Source organism: Lampetra fluviatilis, chromosome 32, assembly GCF_964198595.1.
Source record: "Lampetra fluviatilis chromosome 32, kcLamFluv1.1, whole genome shotgun sequence".
In the NCBI taxonomy this organism is placed as follows: domain Eukaryota; kingdom Metazoa; phylum Chordata; class Hyperoartia; order Petromyzontiformes; family Petromyzontidae; genus Lampetra; species Lampetra fluviatilis.
The window spans coordinates 3,725,853-3,746,037 of NC_136306.1; the positions used below are offsets into that span (position 1 = coordinate 3,725,853).

General features: G+C 59.5%; 1 protein-coding gene across 8 annotated transcripts in view; it reads left to right on the forward strand.

Moving 5' to 3' along the window:
* The window catches only part of LOC144943633 (kinesin-like protein KIF21A), a 61,259-nt gene extending 41,243 nt beyond the window's left edge, over positions 1-20,016 (forward strand). For 2 of the 8 annotated variants that reach the window (XM_078871273.1, XM_078871274.1), the window contains exons 23-37: positions 516-563; positions 729-749; positions 4,299-4,353; positions 4,972-5,035; positions 5,559-5,833; positions 9,285-9,398; positions 9,679-9,807; positions 10,361-10,399; positions 11,068-11,207; positions 11,830-12,010; positions 12,721-12,885; positions 14,062-14,179; positions 14,478-14,648; positions 16,092-16,291; positions 18,120-20,016. In XM_078871273.1, coding sequence (XP_078727399.1) covers positions 516-563; positions 729-749; positions 4,299-4,353; positions 4,972-5,035; positions 5,559-5,833; positions 9,285-9,398; positions 9,679-9,807; positions 10,361-10,399; positions 11,068-11,207; positions 11,830-12,010; positions 12,721-12,885; positions 14,062-14,179; positions 14,478-14,648; positions 16,092-16,291; positions 18,120-18,213 — 1,814 coding nt within the window. In that variant the 3' untranslated portion in view covers positions 18,214-20,016. Of the gene's footprint in view, positions 1-515; positions 564-728; positions 750-4,298; positions 4,354-4,971; positions 5,036-5,558; positions 5,834-9,281; positions 9,399-9,678; positions 9,808-10,360; positions 10,400-11,067; positions 11,208-11,829; positions 12,011-12,720; positions 12,886-14,061; positions 14,180-14,477; positions 14,649-16,091; positions 16,292-18,119 lie in introns of all 8 variants that reach the window. The other 6 variants (XM_078871271.1, XM_078871272.1, XM_078871278.1 and 3 more) reach the window with 5 other exon arrangements.
* The last annotated feature ends 169 nt before the right edge of the window (positions 20,017-20,185 follow it).

Here is a 20,185-nt window from a genome sequence, read left to right on the forward strand (position 1 = left end):
TGGGTAAATGAGTCACGTGACTCAGGATGTGCGGCGGCGGCGGCGAGGGTTGCGCGGGTGCGGCTCTGCGGAGCGTGCTGGTGGTGGTTCGCATGCTCTGGGCTCGGTGTGGGTGACGCTTGGGAGCTGGGTTGGCGCCCTGCGTGACGTCGTTTGTGGCTGTATGGAGGTGGCGGCTCTGTGTGAGCTGCTGCGGCTGCTGCTGATTGGTCGTCCGCCTCCCCGCCCTCCCCCCAGCGCCTGCGCCAATCGAAGTGCACAGACACACTCTGAGACGGCGTCGTAATTACGGAGTGCTGTGACGAAGAGCCTCGTCGAAATCTTACAATAACACGTTCTCACTAACGATTTGAACTGGTATTGGCCCGCTCGGAACACAAGGCGAGAGTTCGTATCCGTTAGAAAAGGGCTGGGGGAGCAGCCTCGGGGTGCGTGGATAAACAACATGTCGTGAACCAGTCGACCAATAGTTGCGGACGCTCCTGGTGTCTTTCCCATTGGCTCCTGTCCTCCAGGCTCCTGGAGCGCCAGCTTGCAGCGTGCAGTGCCGTGCGGTCCGATTGGTGCGTGAGCTTGCATCCAGTGTGCGGTGTTGTGCAATCTGAACGGTGCGTGGGCTTGCATTGCAGTACTGTGCGATGTGATTGGCGTGCGAGCTTTCGTCCCGGCGTGCAGTGCAATGTGATTTGAGCGTGTGCTTGTCCCCCCCGTGTGTTCCTGTCACACAGAGCTGCGTAACTTAGACTTGGGTAAGTAAGGCGGCGCTCTTGTGTAACAGAGCTGCGACACGGACGGCATGGCTGCATGTGGCAACCCCGCTTGACTGCGTCGCCGCTGCCCCCCCCCCGTGGGGGTTGGGGGGCGGGGGGCGCTGTCTCACCGTCCTCCCGCGACGAAAGCACAACTCCACCGCTCAAGGAAGTCGCGACCCTTACAAAGGACGAATCTCATCTTCGAGATGAGTCCTTGGGCTAGGCGTCCGGGATGTCCGACTCGAGTTCCAAACTTTGTTCGTGGAAAAAGCCACTTCTGTGTTGTAAGCGGCAGCGTGACGGGGTGGTAATGCTCGTGTCTCGCAGCGAGAAGAGCCTGGGTTCGATTGCCCAGTCGGGTGCCTCTCTGTGTGGAGTTTATATGTCACCCCCCAGTTCTGCGTGGGTCTCCTCCCAGAGCTAAAAAAAAACCCATGTACAATGTAACTGATATTGGCCTAAACATCCCAGTGATAAAATATCACCTCCAAATTCATAAATCAACATCGCCCCCTACTGCGAAAACTTGGCAGGACCCTCTTAAAATTAAGTGGAGACTTGGCGAAGCTCAGAATGAGATTATGTATTTATACTGGAGTCATCTGATTAGCCATGAATATCTTTTTCACAGATATCCAGTCATCCAGGAGGCTTTCCCAGGTAAACAAGCGAAATAATAACCCATATTATTATACTGAGCATGTCATGATGATCGACATCACCGTGATGACGTCACTGCCGCGTGGTTTAACGCAGCGTTATGGCAAAGGCATCACTTAGGGCGGTATGACGGAAGCTCTGGGCCGTGGCTTTAAAGTTATTTTTTCTATTCATTAACAAAGTTTGGAACGTTGTGGGAGAGTCTTACGACGCGTGGCACGAGCACGCATCCACAGGGCAGCACGAGCCCCTTGGCCTCGTTTGATCGCAGAGAGCAGCCCGCGTCGATGGAGCCACGCAAAGCGCGGTGGTCGCCCTGGGTTAGACCGCGTGTCGATCGCTCCCTCTCTCAAGCTATGGCCACGCAGGAGTTGTGAGGTGATTCAACTCCGGAAGCCGGGCGGCGGTGGCTACGCCGCACGCGGCCTGCAACCCAGTGCTGTGGAGGCGAGGGTTCGTGGATCACACGAATGTTGTGATACGCCCTTCCCGTGAGCATCAAGGAGGAGCCACACTCTGGCTCGCCTGGATGAGATAGAGGGTTGTCCACCCCCCCGCCTCGCTATGCGTAGGTATTTCTCCGGGTGCTCTGGCAACCTGCCCACGTGAAAACACTCACGAATTGGCCAATAACACTTTAACATATAGAAAAGCGCAGACCTTGAGGGCAGGAAATTTGACTGCTGCTCACCGGCTGGCTGCCTTTCCTGCTCGTCTGCGGTTCCTCCTTGCGCCTCTTGAGTCGTCTCTCTCTCTACGAGAGTGAGCGAACGCAGCGGCGGTAGTGGCGGCAGCAGCGCAGTATTACCAGTTGACATTATTATCATGGTTAACATGCCCACGGTAGCGTGTGCCGAAAGCTTGAGAGAGGAACTGCTCGACACGCGGGCCGCCCAGGAGGGCCGCACTTGGACAACGAGCGGCCTGCGAAAGCCTCCGCGTGAAATTGACGAGGCTTTTCCGGCGGGAGAGTTGTGCTCGCCCTGGGAGGACCCGAGACCGCGCCCCTCCACGCTCGTGCAACCATAACCCCGCTAAGTGGCGAGTGAGGACACACGGAGATGGGGGGGACTCCAACCGTACCTGCCACCCCCACAACACCCCCACAACACCCTGTGGCTGATGCACGCAGGTGAGTGTGCAGGTGCAGCAGCGTTGCCAACTCCGTAAAGCGGATAGTCGCCAAGCGAACCTCAGAACGTCGGGAGACGTCGCCATGCAGAACCTGTAATGTTACCGTCACGAGAGAATGCGCCGAGTATTACTCACGGTGCACCGATACGGGATCCTGAACGTGAACCTGGGATCGCCCCTAAATCTGCTTTGCGTCCTCGTCCTAGAAAGTCGCTGGCTTTGTCACCAGATGCTTTGACGATATTTTGCCACTCGGAAAACCGAAAAGGTCGCTGGATTTGGCGACAAAATGGCCGAGTTGGCAATGCTGATCTGCGGCCTTGTGAAGGCTTCGCCTGCACCGCGCCAAATGCAGGGCAGATTCTGCGTTTGTTTTGGGGGTCAGGTTTCGGGTTGGAGGCCCCCCTCCATGTGCGTGAGCTGAACGTGCGTAACTTTGCCTGATGTACTCACCTGCATGACGCACAGCCCAGGGCTCCACCCTGGGGGTTCGGCTGCTGCTGCTGTGGCATCGGCGTATCTGTAACCCGACTGAGGACACCTATGAGACAAAAATAACTGTCTCGCAAGCACGCAGACGCACACACACACACGCACGTGCACTCACACCACGTGTTCAAGCATGGAAATGCCTCGTGAGGATGTACACTGTCCTCCCTGTTCCGGCTGTCCTGTCCAACCCCACAGTAACACATCCTCCTCTCAGCTAACCCAGTGGGCAGCCCTCTTCCTCTACCCTGGCTCTCTACCAGGCCGTGCTGCCCAAGTGAACGTCTCTCTCTTAACGATGCAATACGATGCCGTTGGCACACTGTCAATTCTTGAATCGGTATTCTCCGCAGGGCCGTCCGACTTCGAGGAAGCACTGCCAACCGTGGTCACGTACTGGGTTGTGTAATTCGGTTAAAGATAGGGGAGCCGTGTGTGCGAGCCGTATCGCTTACCGCACACACGGGCAGAGAGGGCGGCTCACACCGGCTCCTGCAGGTGGGGGTTCCTCGCCGGTCCAGCGATGGCACGCGACGCCGGCGCTCGTGCGGTGATTATCGTGTTCACGCAAGCGCTGGCGAGGTCCCAGATTCGCCCGTAAATCTCCACATTCAGGGCTGTCGCAGGCTATGATCGCTCGCCGCATGCATAATGGCCGTGCTTGCCGCAGCGCAGCGTAAAGACCTGCAAAGCACGATTTATAGTTTGATGGTCACCGGGTAGAGCGAGGGGAGGGGGGCCTCACCGTTTATTGCCTTCTCTTTGCCCGGCTCCCGTCCTGGACCCGCGATGCCCACTTCGTGAACGATCTGCCCGCGAGGCAGGATGCCCCTCTACACAGCCAGAGCCGTGCTGCTGCGATGAATCTCGAACCCCGCCCCACGGGCTGGAGGAAGGGGGAAATCGGACGGGGGGACCCCGCTTCATTGCTTGCGCCAGGGCCAAGTCTGATTGATCTGACCTCCTAGCAGCGGCGAGGGCCAACTGCTGTGCAGGGCGCGCACTTCAGTTCAGCGCCGGGCTCGGTGCCGAACGGCGTTTCCCGGCGAGTGTGCAGTCTGGTTCAGTGTTGAGCGCAAAGCAGGATAGACGCGTCGTTGAGGAAGCTCGCGGCAAAGGCAGCGCAGCCAACGGGGCCCGGCGGCAGTGCTTTCTCGTGGGAGCGATGGCGCCGCGCCGGCGCCGCGATCCGCTTGACGCGTCGCCCCCCCCTCCCCCCACCCCACCCCACTCCCCCCAAACGTGCGGTTGTGTCGGCTGCAGATGCGGAGGACAGCAGCGAGGACGAGTTGGTGCATCCCACCGCGGGCACGGCTGTGTGAGCACCATACTGCACCGCACACTCTCACGTGAAACCACCACGGCGTGGGCGCAGAACCAACAGGGTCCACAGGCTGGGCACAGCCCAAGACTCGATTTCGTGTGGGCCTGCAGCCACGCGAGGCAAACGCTACGAGTCTGTCGCCGCAGGCGTCCTCGCCGTGCTCGCGGGGTACCGGAGGGGAATATTTTTTTCTACCTGGCAACACCGCTGTTTCTCATTTGTGTGTGCTCAGTCTCCTGTAGAGCCAAGGCCCAGCGGTGGCCAGCACCATGCCTGGCCCCCTTTGTCTCCCTAGTACTGATCTTTAAACACCACATCAGGTACTCATTTGAGGCTGAGTTGACCTAGGTGAGGCCCAGGACCGGTTCAGATAATCGCGACTGATGTTGGCCTTGAGCGGCAATAGAACCCAGATCGCCGGGTTCGTAGCGCAACGCGCTAACCGCTACACTCCGGTCGAAGACACACACTCGCGCACGCAGCTGGTGTACATTTCTAAATAAACGCGGAAATAATGCGGCTCGCGTTGCTGAAGTGGCGCTGATCACTGTCCGCTCTGCCGCTGGCTTTGCCGCATGCGACACTGGGCGCTGCTGCTGTGCACCGCTGCAGACTGCAGGGCTTGGAGACGTCCAGAGGCGGCAGCGCTCCGGGCGAGGGCAAACCCAGAGACAAGGTACTTGGCAAACACGTGATGACCACGTACGTGAACGTTCGACCGTACCCCACCGTGCCGGTCGGTGATAATCGGCGAAGGGGCGGTGCGTGCCTCGGACTGGTTTAGATTTTAACGGTCGCCGCTGGCTTTAGCCGCGGAGGGGAATCGAACTCGGGTCGCCGGGTTCATTGCGTAATGTGCCAACCACGGTGCAACCGCTCCACGCTGGTGAATATAATGTAACGCAGAGTTGTGGGAGAAACGTTAAATCAGCCAGCAGCAAGGGACGTGACGAACGGAGCAACGCGAAGGTTAGGCGGTGACGCGGCCCAGCAGTTCGCCGCTCATTGGTAAGGGTGACCAGGCCAAGACCATCAACCTGCTGCATGAGAAGCGGCAGCAGTTGGATCTCGGCAGCGGTGACGGCTCCGCACCCTGACCTCTTCGTCGCCCGACCGCTCTCACGTTTAATTTGCCGAGCGTCAGAGCCTTGACATGCAGCGCCGCCCCCCCTCCCACTCCGCGGGGCTGCGTGGCTTAGGCTCGGCGGCGGGCGGCCACGCAGAAGGACATGCTGTACGCGGGCAGCGAGTGCCCCGCGCCCTCGCCCGCCCCGGACGCGGCGGCGGCGCCGGGAGGGACGGGCGTGGCGGCGGCGCGGACCGGCAGCGGCGGCGCCCTCACGCTGCTGCTGCCCGTGGTGGAGCTGCAGGAGAACGGCGACGAGCCGCGTGGGCCGCACGTGGCCAGCCCCTCCGGCAACGCCGGCGCCGCATGGGAGGCCTCGTGCCAGTCCCTGCGACAGGGGAACGGCCAGTGAGTAGCGGACTGGCCGATCGTACGATTGACACTGACTCGACTCACTCACTACGGACACCAAAAAACTGCAGACACAACTCGCTCACTGCAGACAAACTCACAACAGATTCAACTCACTCACTCGGCACCACCTCTCCGGCTGTTCCACCGCGCCGCACCAACTCTCCCAAGGTCATCACTAAAGCTCGGGGCACATGCCCCTATGTGTGTGTGTTGTCTGTGTTTGTGTTCTCTGTATGTGCGTGTTGTCTGTGTGCACGTCGCCGCCCGAGTTCGTTGGAGAAAGTGTTGGCGCCGCTTTAAATCCACGAGGATACTGACAGATCCCTGATGCGGCGGCACTGGCCGCGTCTCATTGCGAGAGAATCGGAGCCGTTGGTTAACGTGGCAGGCGGGCGCGTTAAGCGACACGTTTAACGGGCATCGTCGTGGCGCCGATGATGGACGCGCATCCGGAGAAGAAGCGAACGCGTCCTCCGTGTTATCGGTCGTTCCTCGTACGTCTCATACCGCAGACGGCGCCAGGCCCCAGCCCTGGCGCGAGAACGGCGAGACCACGGGGGCTGGGCTCATGGGCCCGGGCGACCCGCTCCGCACCTGCACCGTGATCGCGCGACGTTACTTTATAACTCTCGTCGTCGTCGTCGCCGCGAATCCCGGACAATGAGTTTCCCTCCTGCGAGCGCACGTCACTCGGAGTGTTGCCTTTATTACCGCCACGTGTTTCCTGTTGCGAGCGAAGAACAAGGGTGAAATTATTCTCTCAACCGTCATGGGTGAATCCTCCATTGCTGGCCGCAGTGATGGCCTGTATGATCAGTGTGTGTGGTGAGTGTATATGGTGTGTATGGTGAGTGTGTATCGTGAGTGTGTGTGTGTGTACGTGGCGTTTCACAGTGGAGCAGTGTAAGGGAAGAAGCAGAAAGGGAAGTGTTGTGACGTACAGTGTGGTGGGTGGGTGGTTGAGTGAGTGGGTGGGTGGGTGGCTGAGTGAGTGAGTTGCGGGTGAATGAGTGGATGACTCAGTGCGTGGGTGAGTGGATGGTGTTGTGACTCGCAGTGTGGTGGGTGGGTGGTTGAGTGAGTGGGTAAGTAGGTGAGTGGGTGAGTAGGTGAGTGAGTGGGTGGGTGAACGAGTAAGGTGAGTGGGTGGATGGGTGGCTGAGTGAGTGAGTTGCTGGTGAATGAGTGGATGACTCAGTGGGTGGGTGAGTGGGTGGTGACTCGCAGCATGGTGAGTGAACACAGTGTGGCGAGATGACACAGTCGGGTCCAGTAGAGTGAGACCTCCATACAGGTGGAGGAACCCACGGGGGGGGGGGGGGGGGGGGAAGTTGCGTTGCTGGTTTCCGCTACCGGGCCGGCGCACACCGACACCGCCGCGGCCCCGTCCAGGACGAGGCAGCCCGAGGCACAGACGGCCGCTGTCGATGCACACCGAGGCACCCGGGCGGCCAACGCAGCGCTCGACCAGCGGTGCCCAATCGGAAGGTTGCGACGTTAAATCCGGGGCTGGGTTAGGATTGGCTCGACTCACCATCCCTCGGGGGGGCGGTCAGTAAATTGAGTTACAGTGATTCCCCGTCTTAGGAATGTAGAATTTCCACCGCTGGGGTCTGCAAGGTTGTGAACAGCAGGTGAGCGACGTGCGCCGTGTGGAGCCTCGCTCGTGAGAAAGCGGGGGGGGGGGGGGGGGGCCGTAGCCACGGGAAGGTCTCCGTGGAGACGTCGCATTACAAGTACCGGGAGCGATGTGACGGCGTCGGCGCTCGCTGCTACAGAGCACCCCACAAGGAGTCACTTCCTCCTGAAACACAGTTATCGTGTTACACGAAGGCGTTCGCCACCAATATTACGATTCGTAATATCGTTAACGCCTTACGACGATGCTTCGTGGGATCTCCAGCGAAACGTCAGACAAAGTTGTCAAAAATGTTGCTTGGGCTTTTGAACGTACCTCCCCCCCTCCTCCACCCCCGCTGGCTTTGCTGAAAAACAAAATCGATCGGCGCCGTTGGCCACGACGTGACGACTCAATTGTGTCTGTCGCTGGGTAGTGGAGGGCTCTAGGGGAAACATTTTGATCAGAACCTATGCGACGATCTGACACTAACAGAAACTCCTTGTGAATCACAATTTACATAATTAGCTCACTGAAGAGTGTTCTCGGTCTGTGTTTTTACAAATGAACCGCTCCGCTGAGTGCCCTAATAGGGCGTCTGACCGCAGCTCTCGAGTCTACTTTATATCAACTCGGCCTCCCGCCCCGTGTGGGGCGGCCGATGGCCACACAGCCCCCGGGGGCGCACCTACGGCACCTGGAGCCGTCGGGTGGCGCATTGGGTCGCGTCCGCCACTAACTTTCACCGGAGTCTTGAGCTCACTTTTAACTCCCCCGAGCGGGCCATGCGTCAGGCGCTAGCCGGCAGAGGCATGGAGGCGACGGCGGAGGAGGAGCGGCGGTGTCGGCGGCCTCCGCCACCGGCCGCGTGAGCGCGGCACCTTCGGACCCGGGAAGCCCTGGCCTCCTGGCATGGGGTGGTTGGACAGGGGCGGCCGTGGCGTGCGGGACCCCCCCGGGTGGAGGAGGCTGGCGGCGGCGGCGGCCCCGGGGACCGGGCGGGAGGGGGTGGCCGTTGCGCGCTGCCACAGGTGTTGCCTCTCCTCGTGCCTCCGCGCGGGAGCGTGCACCGCGTGGCCGTGCGCGACGGGACACGCTGCGCCTCCTTGTCGCTCGCGGCGTGTGCGGTTATTAACGGCGCCGCGCGCTTTGGACTGCATTATAATCACAAGCAAATTACATTTACAGCCACGCATTTCCCAATTACCAGCCCGTCGTTCACCTATTAAGATAATTGCCTTGGATGATTTATAATTGCGGTCGTCAAAATGCGGTCCTGCTCGCAAATTAACCCGATAATCGCGGGCGCCCCACGATGCTTGAACGCTGCGATGTTCACGCTCGGAGCCTGCGCGCAGCGTGGGAAGCATGGGTCCCTCTTCTTAGTCGCGCACCTGGTACTCTCTCTGGCTTGGGAGCCGCATTGCAGTCACACCGCCTGCACACCCATTTGCTATGCGACTGCCCGCGTGAGACACGGGTTCACATCGGGTGCTGGCTGCCGCTGCCACCGCTGCCGGTGTTTAACTCCGCGTTGCCGCTCGCGTTTTCTTGCCGCCGTCGTCGTCGGGCAGCTACGGTGGCACTGGGACCTTGCGGAGCACGCGTGGAGCAGGGAGCAAGGTGCATGGTTGTGTGTGGGGGGCGGGGAGCGCAGGCGCATCCGCGTGCAGCATGCCGACAGCCGCTTGCCGCCGCCGCTGCCCGCGGTCGCCGGAGAAGCCTGGCTTGGGGCAGCGGGCGCCCGGCCGCCGAGGCGAGCACGGTTCCCGCCCTCGGCGTCTGCGGACGCCGGCTCTGACGATGTCCTCTTGTTGCGCGCAGCAGCAGCAGAACGCCGTCGAGCGGCTCGGAGAGGAGGAGCACCGAGCCGTCGCCGCTGCTCGGCAGGCGCAAGACGCTTGACAAGAACGCCGACCGAGCCAAGCGCGACCAGAAGCAGTGAGTCGGCCGCGTGTTACCATGAGGCGCCGACGTGTCTCGGTGCCCCGGCGACCTGGTGGTACCACGGGTGACCGGGTGTACTGGTGACCTGGTGCCCCGCTATCGGCTTCTAAGCCGCTACATTTTTGCCGGCCTTGGGGAAGCAGCTCCACGGGAAGCGTCGCGGACAGCGCGTGCCGGTATCGGTTAGGGGCGCCAGCTCGCGACGCTATCGAGTCCCGCGCTCATGGAGTTGGTGTTGTGCGCGTGCCCCTGTGCGCGTCGGGGGTCGGCGCAGGTCCGACTCGGGAACGTCGGAGGCGAGCATCACTCCGCCGCCGTCACCCCCGCCCCGTGCGCGCACCGACAAGAACGTCTTTTCACGGCTGACGAGCGCCCAGGCGCCGTCCTCGCCCGCGCACGACAAGTGAGTCGGCGCCACGCCCCGCACATGCACACACGCGCACACCTCGCCGCCCTATGCCGTGGTGGAGTTAGAGTGGCCGGCGCAGGCCGATGTCTTAGTGACCTACTTCCCAGCTGGTACTCTGCTATGCCACATGCCCCGGTACCTCGGGACCCTCATGCCTCAATGCCCCGGTGGCTCGGTGCCCTGGTGACTCGGTACCACAGTACCCTCAGTGTCCCGGTGTCCATCTCCAAGCCACTAAACTGTGTGAACCTCGGTGCAGCAACTGTCCATAGCGGTGGGGTCAGCGTGTGTGGGGGTGGGTGGACTGGGTAGCAGCGTCAGCTCGCGACGCTCCGTGTCCGTCCCCAACTGTTCGTGTCACCGCTGTGCGAGGCTGGCGTGAGAGAAGGGCGACTTGTTGCCGCGGTGGTGCCGGCACGGCAAGAGATGTCGGCGTCACGCGAGACGGAGCGCCGTTGTACTTGCCCGCCTTACCTCCCCACGGTCTGGGCCTTCCAGTTCTACTCGTGACTGTACCTATCTGTTGCGTCATGCTTTCCTCTCCCAGGTCAGATGACAGTGACTCTTCCTACCCAGAGTTCCGCAGGTATTGAGTTCTCTTCCCACCCTATTTCTGGATTGGTGTTGTCGTGTTTATTCTGCCCCCCCTTCATTTCATTTCTCTCCCGCTCCAATCCACGTGTCACTTGGTGATTTACGCTGCCGCACGGCGCTCGCTGGGCTCCCACCGCCACCGCCGCCGCTCCGCCCCCCTCCCCCCCCCCTCTGCGGGGGGGGGGGGGCAACTTGGGCGCCACGTCACGTGTGACTCACCGTGTGTGCCGCGCGCATTAACGCGTTCATTTTTAATTTGCTCTGGGTGTCCTTGCATGGCTTTGTCGCTCGGGAGGGCGCGCCGCTCACCGCGGGGCCTGCGCTAACGCTGCGACGGGCGCCGCGATTTTACAACGCGAACCCGCCGACGAGAAACCGGTGGATCCGAGCGCACGCCGATCCAGTTTCACATCCCGGTCGACCTCTCGGGCCGATCCGCTTCTCGCGGCGTGGCCGCGCGTTGTAGTCGCCGCCGTGCCCTCTGTGGATCAATCGTAGAGCGCCCGAGGCGGAGCTCCGCTCAGATATCGGAGTAGTTGCCTAAGCGGTCGGCGCACGAGATGGTGGGAGGTGGCCTCCCCCCCCCCCCGCCGCCACGAGGGCGGCCGGAGCCACGGCGCGCCGACGCGAGTGACGGCGCGTGCCATTCCGTGCCGCCAGGGGCGTCATCAACCCGTACAGCGGCGCCGGGCGTGGGAACCGCTCGCAAGCGCTGCAGTGCCTGCACGTGGCCGAGGGGCACACCAAGGCCGTGCTGTGCCTAGACGCTACCGACGACCTCCTCTTCACCGGCGCCAAGGGTGAGTGCGCCCCGTGCGGTCCGCATGCTGCTCCACGCCGTCTCATGGTCCGCGTGCCCCGTGCTCTTGCGCGTGAACCGCGTGAGTGGATGTGAGGGTGGAGTTGACAAAGTGGGGTTTTGTGTGACCAGGTGAGATCCCAAGAGACCAGGATGAGTCTCGGTTGCAAGAGTGACATGGGGTGTTAGCCTGCTGCCAGTAAGGGGAGATCATTGCTGGGTGAATTTGGCTCATTTTGGACCTTGATGCCAGCACACAATGGCCTCCCCTTGCGACTGACATCACGCGACCTTTAACGTCCACTGTGAGTAAAGCAGACGGTGCGTAGTGCGTAGTATCATTTCGGTTATTACGCACTGCAGTAATAACCAGGGAGGCCGCTGGATACGAACCGCTCCAGCAAGCGGCGAACGCGCTACCCTTGGGCTGAGGTCGCAAACGGGTTTTGATTCCTTACCCGTACCCGGCCGCACCCGGGTCGCAAACGGGTACCCGTACCCGTACCCGGCCGGGTACGGGTAGCCGGGTATCGGGTAGGGTATGGGTATCGGGTACCCGGTTGCGACCTCTGCCCTTGGGACAGGTCACCAAGTGACGTCGCGTGCGCGTGTGCGCGGAGCAGACCGCACGTGCAAGGTGTGGAACCTGGTGACGGGTCAGGAGATCATGTCGCTGGGCGGCCACCCCAACAACGTGGTGTCCGTCAAGTACTGCGGCGACTCGGGCCTCGTGTTCACCGTCTCCATGTCGTACGTCAAGGTGTGGGACATCCGCGACTCGGCCAAGTGCATCCGCACGCTCACGTGAGTCCCCGCCGCGCCGAGTGTCGCCACTCGCACGGGGGCCGTACGTCCGCGGGCGCGCCTCAGCCACTCCAAGCTCCACGTGCCGTGTGAATGTGTGGACGCACCTCTCTGTCTAGATGAGCGCAAGCCTCTCGTGTGAATCGCGTGACTCCTACGTGGCCACCTCCACTCGGAATCGCTCCCCTGACTCATTGCTTCCGTTTCTCCGCTCCTCTTCCATCCTTGTCCTCGTATCTCCCACTCTTTCTCTTCCCTCTTCCCGTTCCTTTTTTCCCCATACATTACATCCTTCACTCTGCCCTCCCCTTGCTTTGCCACGGGTACAACAGTTGCTAATGTATGAACAAAGTAAAAGGCCCTCCCGGTAGCCTTAACAGGCTGTTGTGGAAAGTGGTGTTTGTATGCACCTGTGAAGGCCAACACAGCATACGAGGGGGTGGGTGGCTGGTACCACACCCGGCTGCCTTTGTCTCCCCAGTGCTGATGTTTTATACACACACCGTACCTGGCACTCATTCGAGGCCAACATCTGTGGCGAGTGATGTCTGAACCGATCCTGGGCCTCCCCTAGGTCAACTCAGCCTTAGATGAGCACCTGGTGTGGTGCGTAAACATCAGCGCAGGGAGACAACGGTTCACCGTGCGCGAACTCTCGCGTCGCGCCAGCCTTATTCGGCTCTTTGTCTTCATACAACGGGCGTCCGCAGGTCATCGGGACAGGTCACCATGGGAGACCAGTGCGCCAGTGTGTCGAATCGCACGGTCACCTTCCCGGCCGGCGAGAGTCAGATCAACCAGATCATGCTCAGCCACAATGGCGCCTTCCTCTACGCTGCCGCGAGCAACTTCGTGCGCATGTGGGACCTCAAACGGTGAGCATGCACAAAGACAAAGGCCCCCCATATAGCCTTTACAGCCTTTTGAGGCAAGTGCTTTCAGTGAGCACCAACACACAAATACACATTTCCCCATTGGGACTTAGCAGAGCTTTGGGGCAAGTGCTGTTTGCGAACAACAACAACAAATGCCATTTGCCACGAAGTGGCGAACACCTACACACACACACATACACAGATCCCCCCTATAGCCTTCACAGACTTTTGGGGCAAGTGCTGTTAGCGAGCACCTACGAAGGCCAACGTGGCACGTGAAGGGGTGAGTGGCCAGCACCACGCCCGGCCGCCTTTGCCTCACGAGTGGCGATGTTTACACACACTCGCACACACGTGGGCTTATTTTGTGGTGATGTATGATGATGATAATAGTAATATCAACTTGTGCCACGCAGCCGCTGCCGCAGTGTTCGCTCGCTCGCTTAGAGAGAGAGAGAGAGGACTCAGAGACGCGAGAATGAACCACGGACGAGTGGGAAGGAAGCGGCAGTCAGGCAGAGAGCCGGTGCCAAATTCCTTCCCCCCCCCCCCCCCAAGCTGTGCAGTCCTCTGCAATTGACGATACGTGTGGGAAGAGAGAGTTTACTGCAGTAAAACATTGGGTTTTGCTGCTCTGTCCGATGCTGAAGACTTAGCTCCACAGTAACCCACCAACACCTGGTTTACGCATACAGTAAAACCTTGGATTGCGAGTAACTTGGTCTGCGAGTGTTTTGCAAGATGAGCTAAATTTTTTTATAAATATTAATTTGATAAACGAACGAGGTCTTGCAATACGAGTAGTACGTGTTTACGCTTAGTCTGCCGAGCGTCACGTGATCACAACTGATACACGAGTGCTTTGGATTACAAACACGTTTCCGGAACGAATTATGCTCGCAATCCAAGGTTTTACTATATTGGTAGCCCTTTCAGGAACTATCCAGGCTCAATTCCCGGCTTAGCTTCCGAGATCTGACGCAATCGTGTACATCCCGGGTGACCTGCGACTTCAACGCGTGGGGTGCGTGGAAGGGGGGTGCGTGGTACGGACAACGACCATCTGAGGTCATCCTGATAGTGGCATCTCGATTCTCCACTGCTGGTGAGGAGGCGAAGGAGGTGCGGTTACGAGAGCGTCGGTCGCTGAGCGAGCGCGTGTTGCCACGTCTCCAGGTTCCAGTCGACGGGGAAGCTGAGCGGGCACACAGGCCCCGTCATGACCCTCACCGTCGACTATAACGCCGACAGCACGAGCAAAGTGATCACCGGCTCCAAGGACCACTACATCCGGGTACGGTGCTCGCCACGCCAGTGACGTATGGTGCTTGAGCATGTCCGTGTGCTTGTGCCGTGGGAATCGTCACGACGTGCTCCGTGTGCATGCGTGCGGGTGACCTACGTCTTTGTGTGGTCGCATACATACTCACGTGCAGTGTGCGTGCACACTGTCGCATACACACGCACGCGCGAGCGTTGCGTGTGGGTGTGCCGTCGCGTACGTAGAAAGACACACGTACATGCTCGCTAACAGCACTTGCCCCAACGGTCTGGTGAAGGCTCTATGGGGGATCTTTGTGCACGCCCGCCAGGTCTTCGAAGTGTCGGAGGGAGCGCTGGGCACGGTTGGGCCGACGCGGAGCATGGAGCCGCCGCACTACGACGGAATCGAGTCGCTCGCCGTCATCGGGGACGTCCTCTTCAGCGGCTCCCGCGACAACGGAATCAAGAAGTGGGACCTCAACAAGCAGGAGCTCCTGCAGGTGGGTGCTGCGGGCTTACACGGTGACGAGGCCGTCCGGCTCGGAGAAAGAGGCTCTCGAACCACAGACACCGGCTGGGCTATGACCATCGTGACAATGTGAACTGGTAACACGGCGCCGCCGCACGGAATCCGCTCGGCGCTCGCGTAGAGAGGACGACTCAAGAGGCGCTGAGGAGGAATCGCGGTCGAGCGGGAAGGCAGCAGCCAGGCAGCGAGCCGGCCCTCCCAACCATTACCCAAGCTCTGCGGTCCTTTATATATGAAGGTCTTAGCAGCACATTGACGAGTGTTTACGTGTGCGAGGAAATTGGAGTACTCGGAGAAAACCCACATGTGCAAGGGGGAAACACTCTGTCCCGCACAGACGGAACAGGTGGAATCCACACTTTTGCTGTACCGCCTTCGCCTGGCGAGCCAGGGTACGGCTCTTTCTCGATGGCCACGCAATATCCGTGTGCGATCCACCAACCCTCGCTGCTGCCTCCACAGTGCTGGAGCACAGGCCACACGTGTCGCTACCACTGTTACTGTGGTGAGGGTTAGGGCAGGGCCTGTATGCATGGGGAGCAGCAGTGCAGTGGTTAGTCCACTGCGCTACAAACCCGAGTTCGCTGCCCGCCCACGGCCAACACCAGTAACTTTTATCTGAACCGGTGCTGGGCCTCCTCAGCCTCAAATGAGGGCCTCGTGCAGTGTATAAACATCGTCACTCGGGAGACAAAGGCGGCCGGGCGTGGAGCTGGCCACCCACTGCCTTGCGTGCCTCGTCTGTGTGCGTCGTCGCTCGCTCACAACGATTCCTGCTCCCCATGCACATCCCATGCTTGGGGGTGGCGGGGTCGCGAGGAAGGCTCATAATGGCCGAGTCAGACACCGAGCCGCCATCGGGCGTTCGAGCCTGCGTCCCACGGCCCTCTCATGCGAGCAGCCGGACCGACGCCGCGCCGGGAGGCCGGTCGTAGTCCAAGGGGAGGCGACCGGGAGGCGACCAGGAGGTCAGTGCCGAGCCGACGCCACCGAGATCCTGGAGTTGCGTCGGGGCTCCGGCCGCCAGTGACGAGTTCTCACGCGTTGGGGGTCGGGGGTCGCCTTAAGGGAGATCACTCTTAATTCTAGATTAGAAGTTTTCGTAACTGCAGGGATCCACTCTTTGGTTCTTTCGGTAAAGTCACGTAGTTAGAAATAAAATAATAAAAATAACTAAATTAAATCACGACGTTTCGGGCGCAACACAAGCGTCCGTCATCAGGTGGGGACAACCAACAGCGAAAACAGTCGCTGAGGTATGCCAAAGAGATGGCTCTGACAAGGGATTATATAGCTGAGGAGGGGAGAGGGAAACGAGGACACACCCGCACTCACCCTGTCCTCGTGACTTTACCGAAAGAACCAAAGAGTATGGAGGTCACTCTCTCTCCGTGTGTTTGCGACGTCTCTGCAGCAAATCCCGAACGCGCACAAGGACTGGGTGTGCGCGCTGGGCGCGGTGCCGGGCCAGCCGGTGCTGCTGAGCGCGTGCCGTGCCGGCGTGCTCAAGCTGTGGAACGTGGAACCGTTCGCGCTGCGCGCCGAGCTGCGCGGCCACGACAGCCCCATCAATGCCATCTGCACCAACTCCTCCTCCATCTTCACCGCCTCCAAGTGAGTGCCATTCACCACGCAGCTCACCGCTAACCGCACCGCTAACCTAATCTATGTCTATAGCCATTTTACAACAGACTCAGGCTTTATCATTTCAGCTGGCAAGGCCCCATTGAGCCGAGCAGCTCTGTTACGAGAACGACCGTAGCCCAAGACCATCGGCATTGGCGTCAGTTAGAGGACATCACGGTTTCGTGGAGTTACAGAGATCCAAAGTTGCATGGAGATCCATAGTTACATGGAGATCCATAGTTACATAGACCTGGGCAGTGGTGGCAGCTTCCAGAAACTGCAAGGTGGAGGGAATGTGCAAACTAACCAGAGCAACAAGAACAAGCAAACTAGCAACAAGTTGTTTACACGAAACCCACGGCAGAACTCAACTGCAAGCAGGGTGAACAGTGAACAAGGGTGATCACACACAAATCAACAGCGGTGTCAATAATCCCGTCACGGACGTCCGCGTAAACAAACCGACCGTGCGCGCACAGCCTCGGACGTAGCGGAGCTGGGCCAACAGCACCCCCAGCGATAGCGGTGGAGGCGGTCTTGCAGCACGGCGCCGAGAGGATGATCTAGGAATTTTCACCGGGCACACAGAGGTCCGTCCGGCTAAGGATGGAGAATGTCATTTAATCCTGAACTCATTAGAATTCAGTGCTTTGTCGATGAAGATCGCCCAGTGTAGGTCTCTACATAGGTCTGTCGGGGCGAGATCAGCTTTAAAATGAAGCTTGCATTGATGCGATCTCTAAGGGGGACATCTAAGGCGAATCTTAAGAGCTAATCTTAGAGGATTTAGTTTATCGAGGAGAGTGTTTGCAGCTGATCTGTAGGCTACATCGCATGAGTCAAACAGGAAGGATGGTTGCTTCACTGCTTGCTCTGCAGAGAAACCCAGTTAGACACATCCGTCAAGGCCCTCGGTTCAGGGCCGGCAGCATCAGACTCTGGCGGCATCACAGCCCAGCAGAGCTGCCATGCCTAAACACCGACAGGTTCCCTCGCCTCTTCGGCGATCGCCCTCATTATCGCGACCCGCACCTGACCACGCCGCAGCGGGGGCCTCTGCGCCCACACCTCTTGACTTACGGCGGCGGGCAACTTTTATCGGTGGCCGTGCGCGTGGCTCCCGTCGGCCGTCGCTCGAGAGACGACTAGTGCGCGGCGCTGGCCCCCGAGGCCGATGCGGCAAGCTCGTTATCAGGAAGCTCCCGCGGCGTTGGCGAAGATAAACTCGGGACGTCTCGAGGACCCCCGCCCGGGAACCTCGCCTGCGGTGGGGCCACAAGACCAACCATGGCCCAGCAGCATTCAGCACCTGCAGTGATGGGGGTTCTCCATTGTTTTACGCTAAGTTTGTATAGGAAATGCATCGGGGAAAATCCTCGCTGGGTTGTTTTGTGCCACCGACCAGTCAGGGAAGTCCGCAGCACACAGCGGTATCAGTAGATGAATCGGCGCACGCGCTCACTCGTGTCGCGCCGCGCTGTGTGGGAGCTGTGGGGGGATATCGACTCACCTGCCCTTCCAGCAGTGGTGGTGCAGACGTCGAGTGTGCAGGCGGTGCAACTGCACAGGGGCCCACGAGCTGCAGGGGCCTAGGTTCTCTGTTAGGAAGTGAGTGGACGAGGGGCAGGGGGGTGGAGCCCATTTCTTTCTTGCACCAGGGGCCAGGCCAGCCACGCTACTGCCATCCCACCAGGCCCACAATCACTCCTTCATGCCAGGCGACCCTGGCCCCCCACCGTGTCCTCCCGTGAGAGGCTCGCTTTGGGCGAGTGGAGTTGTGCCGCTGTGTTGTGACACGGGCGTCTGTGCTCCACAGTGACCGCACGGTGCGGATGTGGAGAGCTCGCGTGGCGCTGGACTCCCACAGCAACGAGGGCGCAGATGCGGCAGAGGAGGGCAGCGGCAGCTAGAACCCCGCACGCACGCGGTGTATACACACACACGCGTATACACATACATGCGCATGTGTACACATGCACGTTTACATGCATACGCTCACACACACGTGGCTCAAGGGCTGCAAATGTCAAGTGACCAACAACAGAGCACTACGTGCACACATGCACAGACTTGTGCACATACATACAAAGTTCCCCCATATAGCCTTAACTATCTGTTGGGGAAAGTGGCCGGCACAGCACGAGGGGGTGGGTGGCCAGCACCACGCCCAGCCGTCTTTGCCTTCCCAATGGCGATGTTTTCACACAAAGTACTCATTTGAGACTGAGTCGACCTCGGGCAGGCCCAGAACTGTTTCAGATAATCATCACTGTTGTTGGCCATGAGCAGAAATCTAACTCAGGTCGCCGGCTTGTAACGCAGTGCACTAACGGTTCCGCTACTGCTCTCCACATACACACTCAAGGCAAGTCATGTTGAGCACACAGGTATATACAGATATATATGCATGCACGCACACTCAAACATACAATAATGCGCACACACACACGTATATCAAGACACACATTTACACAAGCACGTCACCCTGGTACGAGCCACCACCACTCCTTGCCCGCGTGGGGCGAGGTGGCCGGCTGCCACCGCCGTTGGCATCGGCGGCGCAGAAGCAGCCGCGCCGAGAAAACTGGAAACCCCCCTGCACTCTCTGCTGCTAACTCCGTGAGCCAGCCCGCAGAGCTACGTCCTGCGAGTCGTTACTTCGCTTCCCATTTGCTGCTAAGTGACCCCGTGTCGCGCCTGGTCCTGCAGAGCCACGTCCAGCGCTCGGAGTGTCCTGCCAAGGTGTCCACGCGTGACCTCGTCGATCGGCCTTAGGGCTCGTCCGTCCCCACGAGCCCACACGTAGGCGTCTCACTTGTCGGTGCCACCCGGGGTGGCAGAACTTTCGTGGTTTCAGTTCCTGTGTGGCCATTAACGGTGAGTAAAAGTATTCCTTACACAACCCATCGGCCGCACGACCTTCCGGGAGTGCTGAAGTGTCGCACTCCCAGAAGGCAGCGCAGCTTACCAAAGAGTTCACTCGTGTTGTCTGTTGGGAGTGAATTGGAAGGACCAGAATTTTGCCACCTCAGGCAGGCGAGACTAGAATTGTGAGCGCCCCGCTTGAACCGTGGTTGAACCCACGAACGACATTTCACCGTGCGTTTCGCTGTGTTTTGAGTTGCGCACCGCCTTAGCGTTTGTTGTGCTGGAAGTTGTTTTTTTGCGAGTTTGCATGGTTGCCGACACGCTTGCGCGGCCGGCATCGTGTCGCACCTGTGACTACACGCGGCCTTGCGCTCGTTGCGAACCGGCCAGTGTCCACCCCCTGTCAGTGTTGACCTGCCCCCAGTGCACTGTTGGCATAGGAATTTCTAGGCCCTACTCTCCCTGCGCTTTCAGATGTCCGTGTGCCTGTGTAATCCAGGGCTTCATTTTCTCGTGGCATTATTGTCCGTGCCTGCCTACTGGATGAGGCAGGCACGAGACTCACAGCCAGAGCGAGAAGTAATATGCTGGATTTGTGAATGAAAGGAGCCCTGCTGCACGGGTGCGAGCGTGGCGGCAGTTGTGTGCGGAGACTTGAATGTGAGCAGCGTGTGGAAGCTTTGTTTTATTTAAAAGGACCGTGTTCCCTCCGCTTCAGGTCTCCCTTGCTCCCTAGGTGTGTATTTATTTGAGGGTTCTAACGTAAATGATTGTGTAGCCGTTTGTTTTTTGTTGTAAATAATAATCCGCAGTCTGTTTAAAATAAATGTTGAGCTGCACGATGATGTGCCGTGTCACCGCGTGTCCTTGAGTCGAGCATGGTGGTGCGAGGTGCTTTGCGACGGAGCCTCCAGGAGCAAAATCCCCACCCCCAGTCTCCTGGTCATCTCACATCAGCCTCTCCACACGCACATCCTGCAGCACACCTCAACACCACACTCGCCCAATCATATT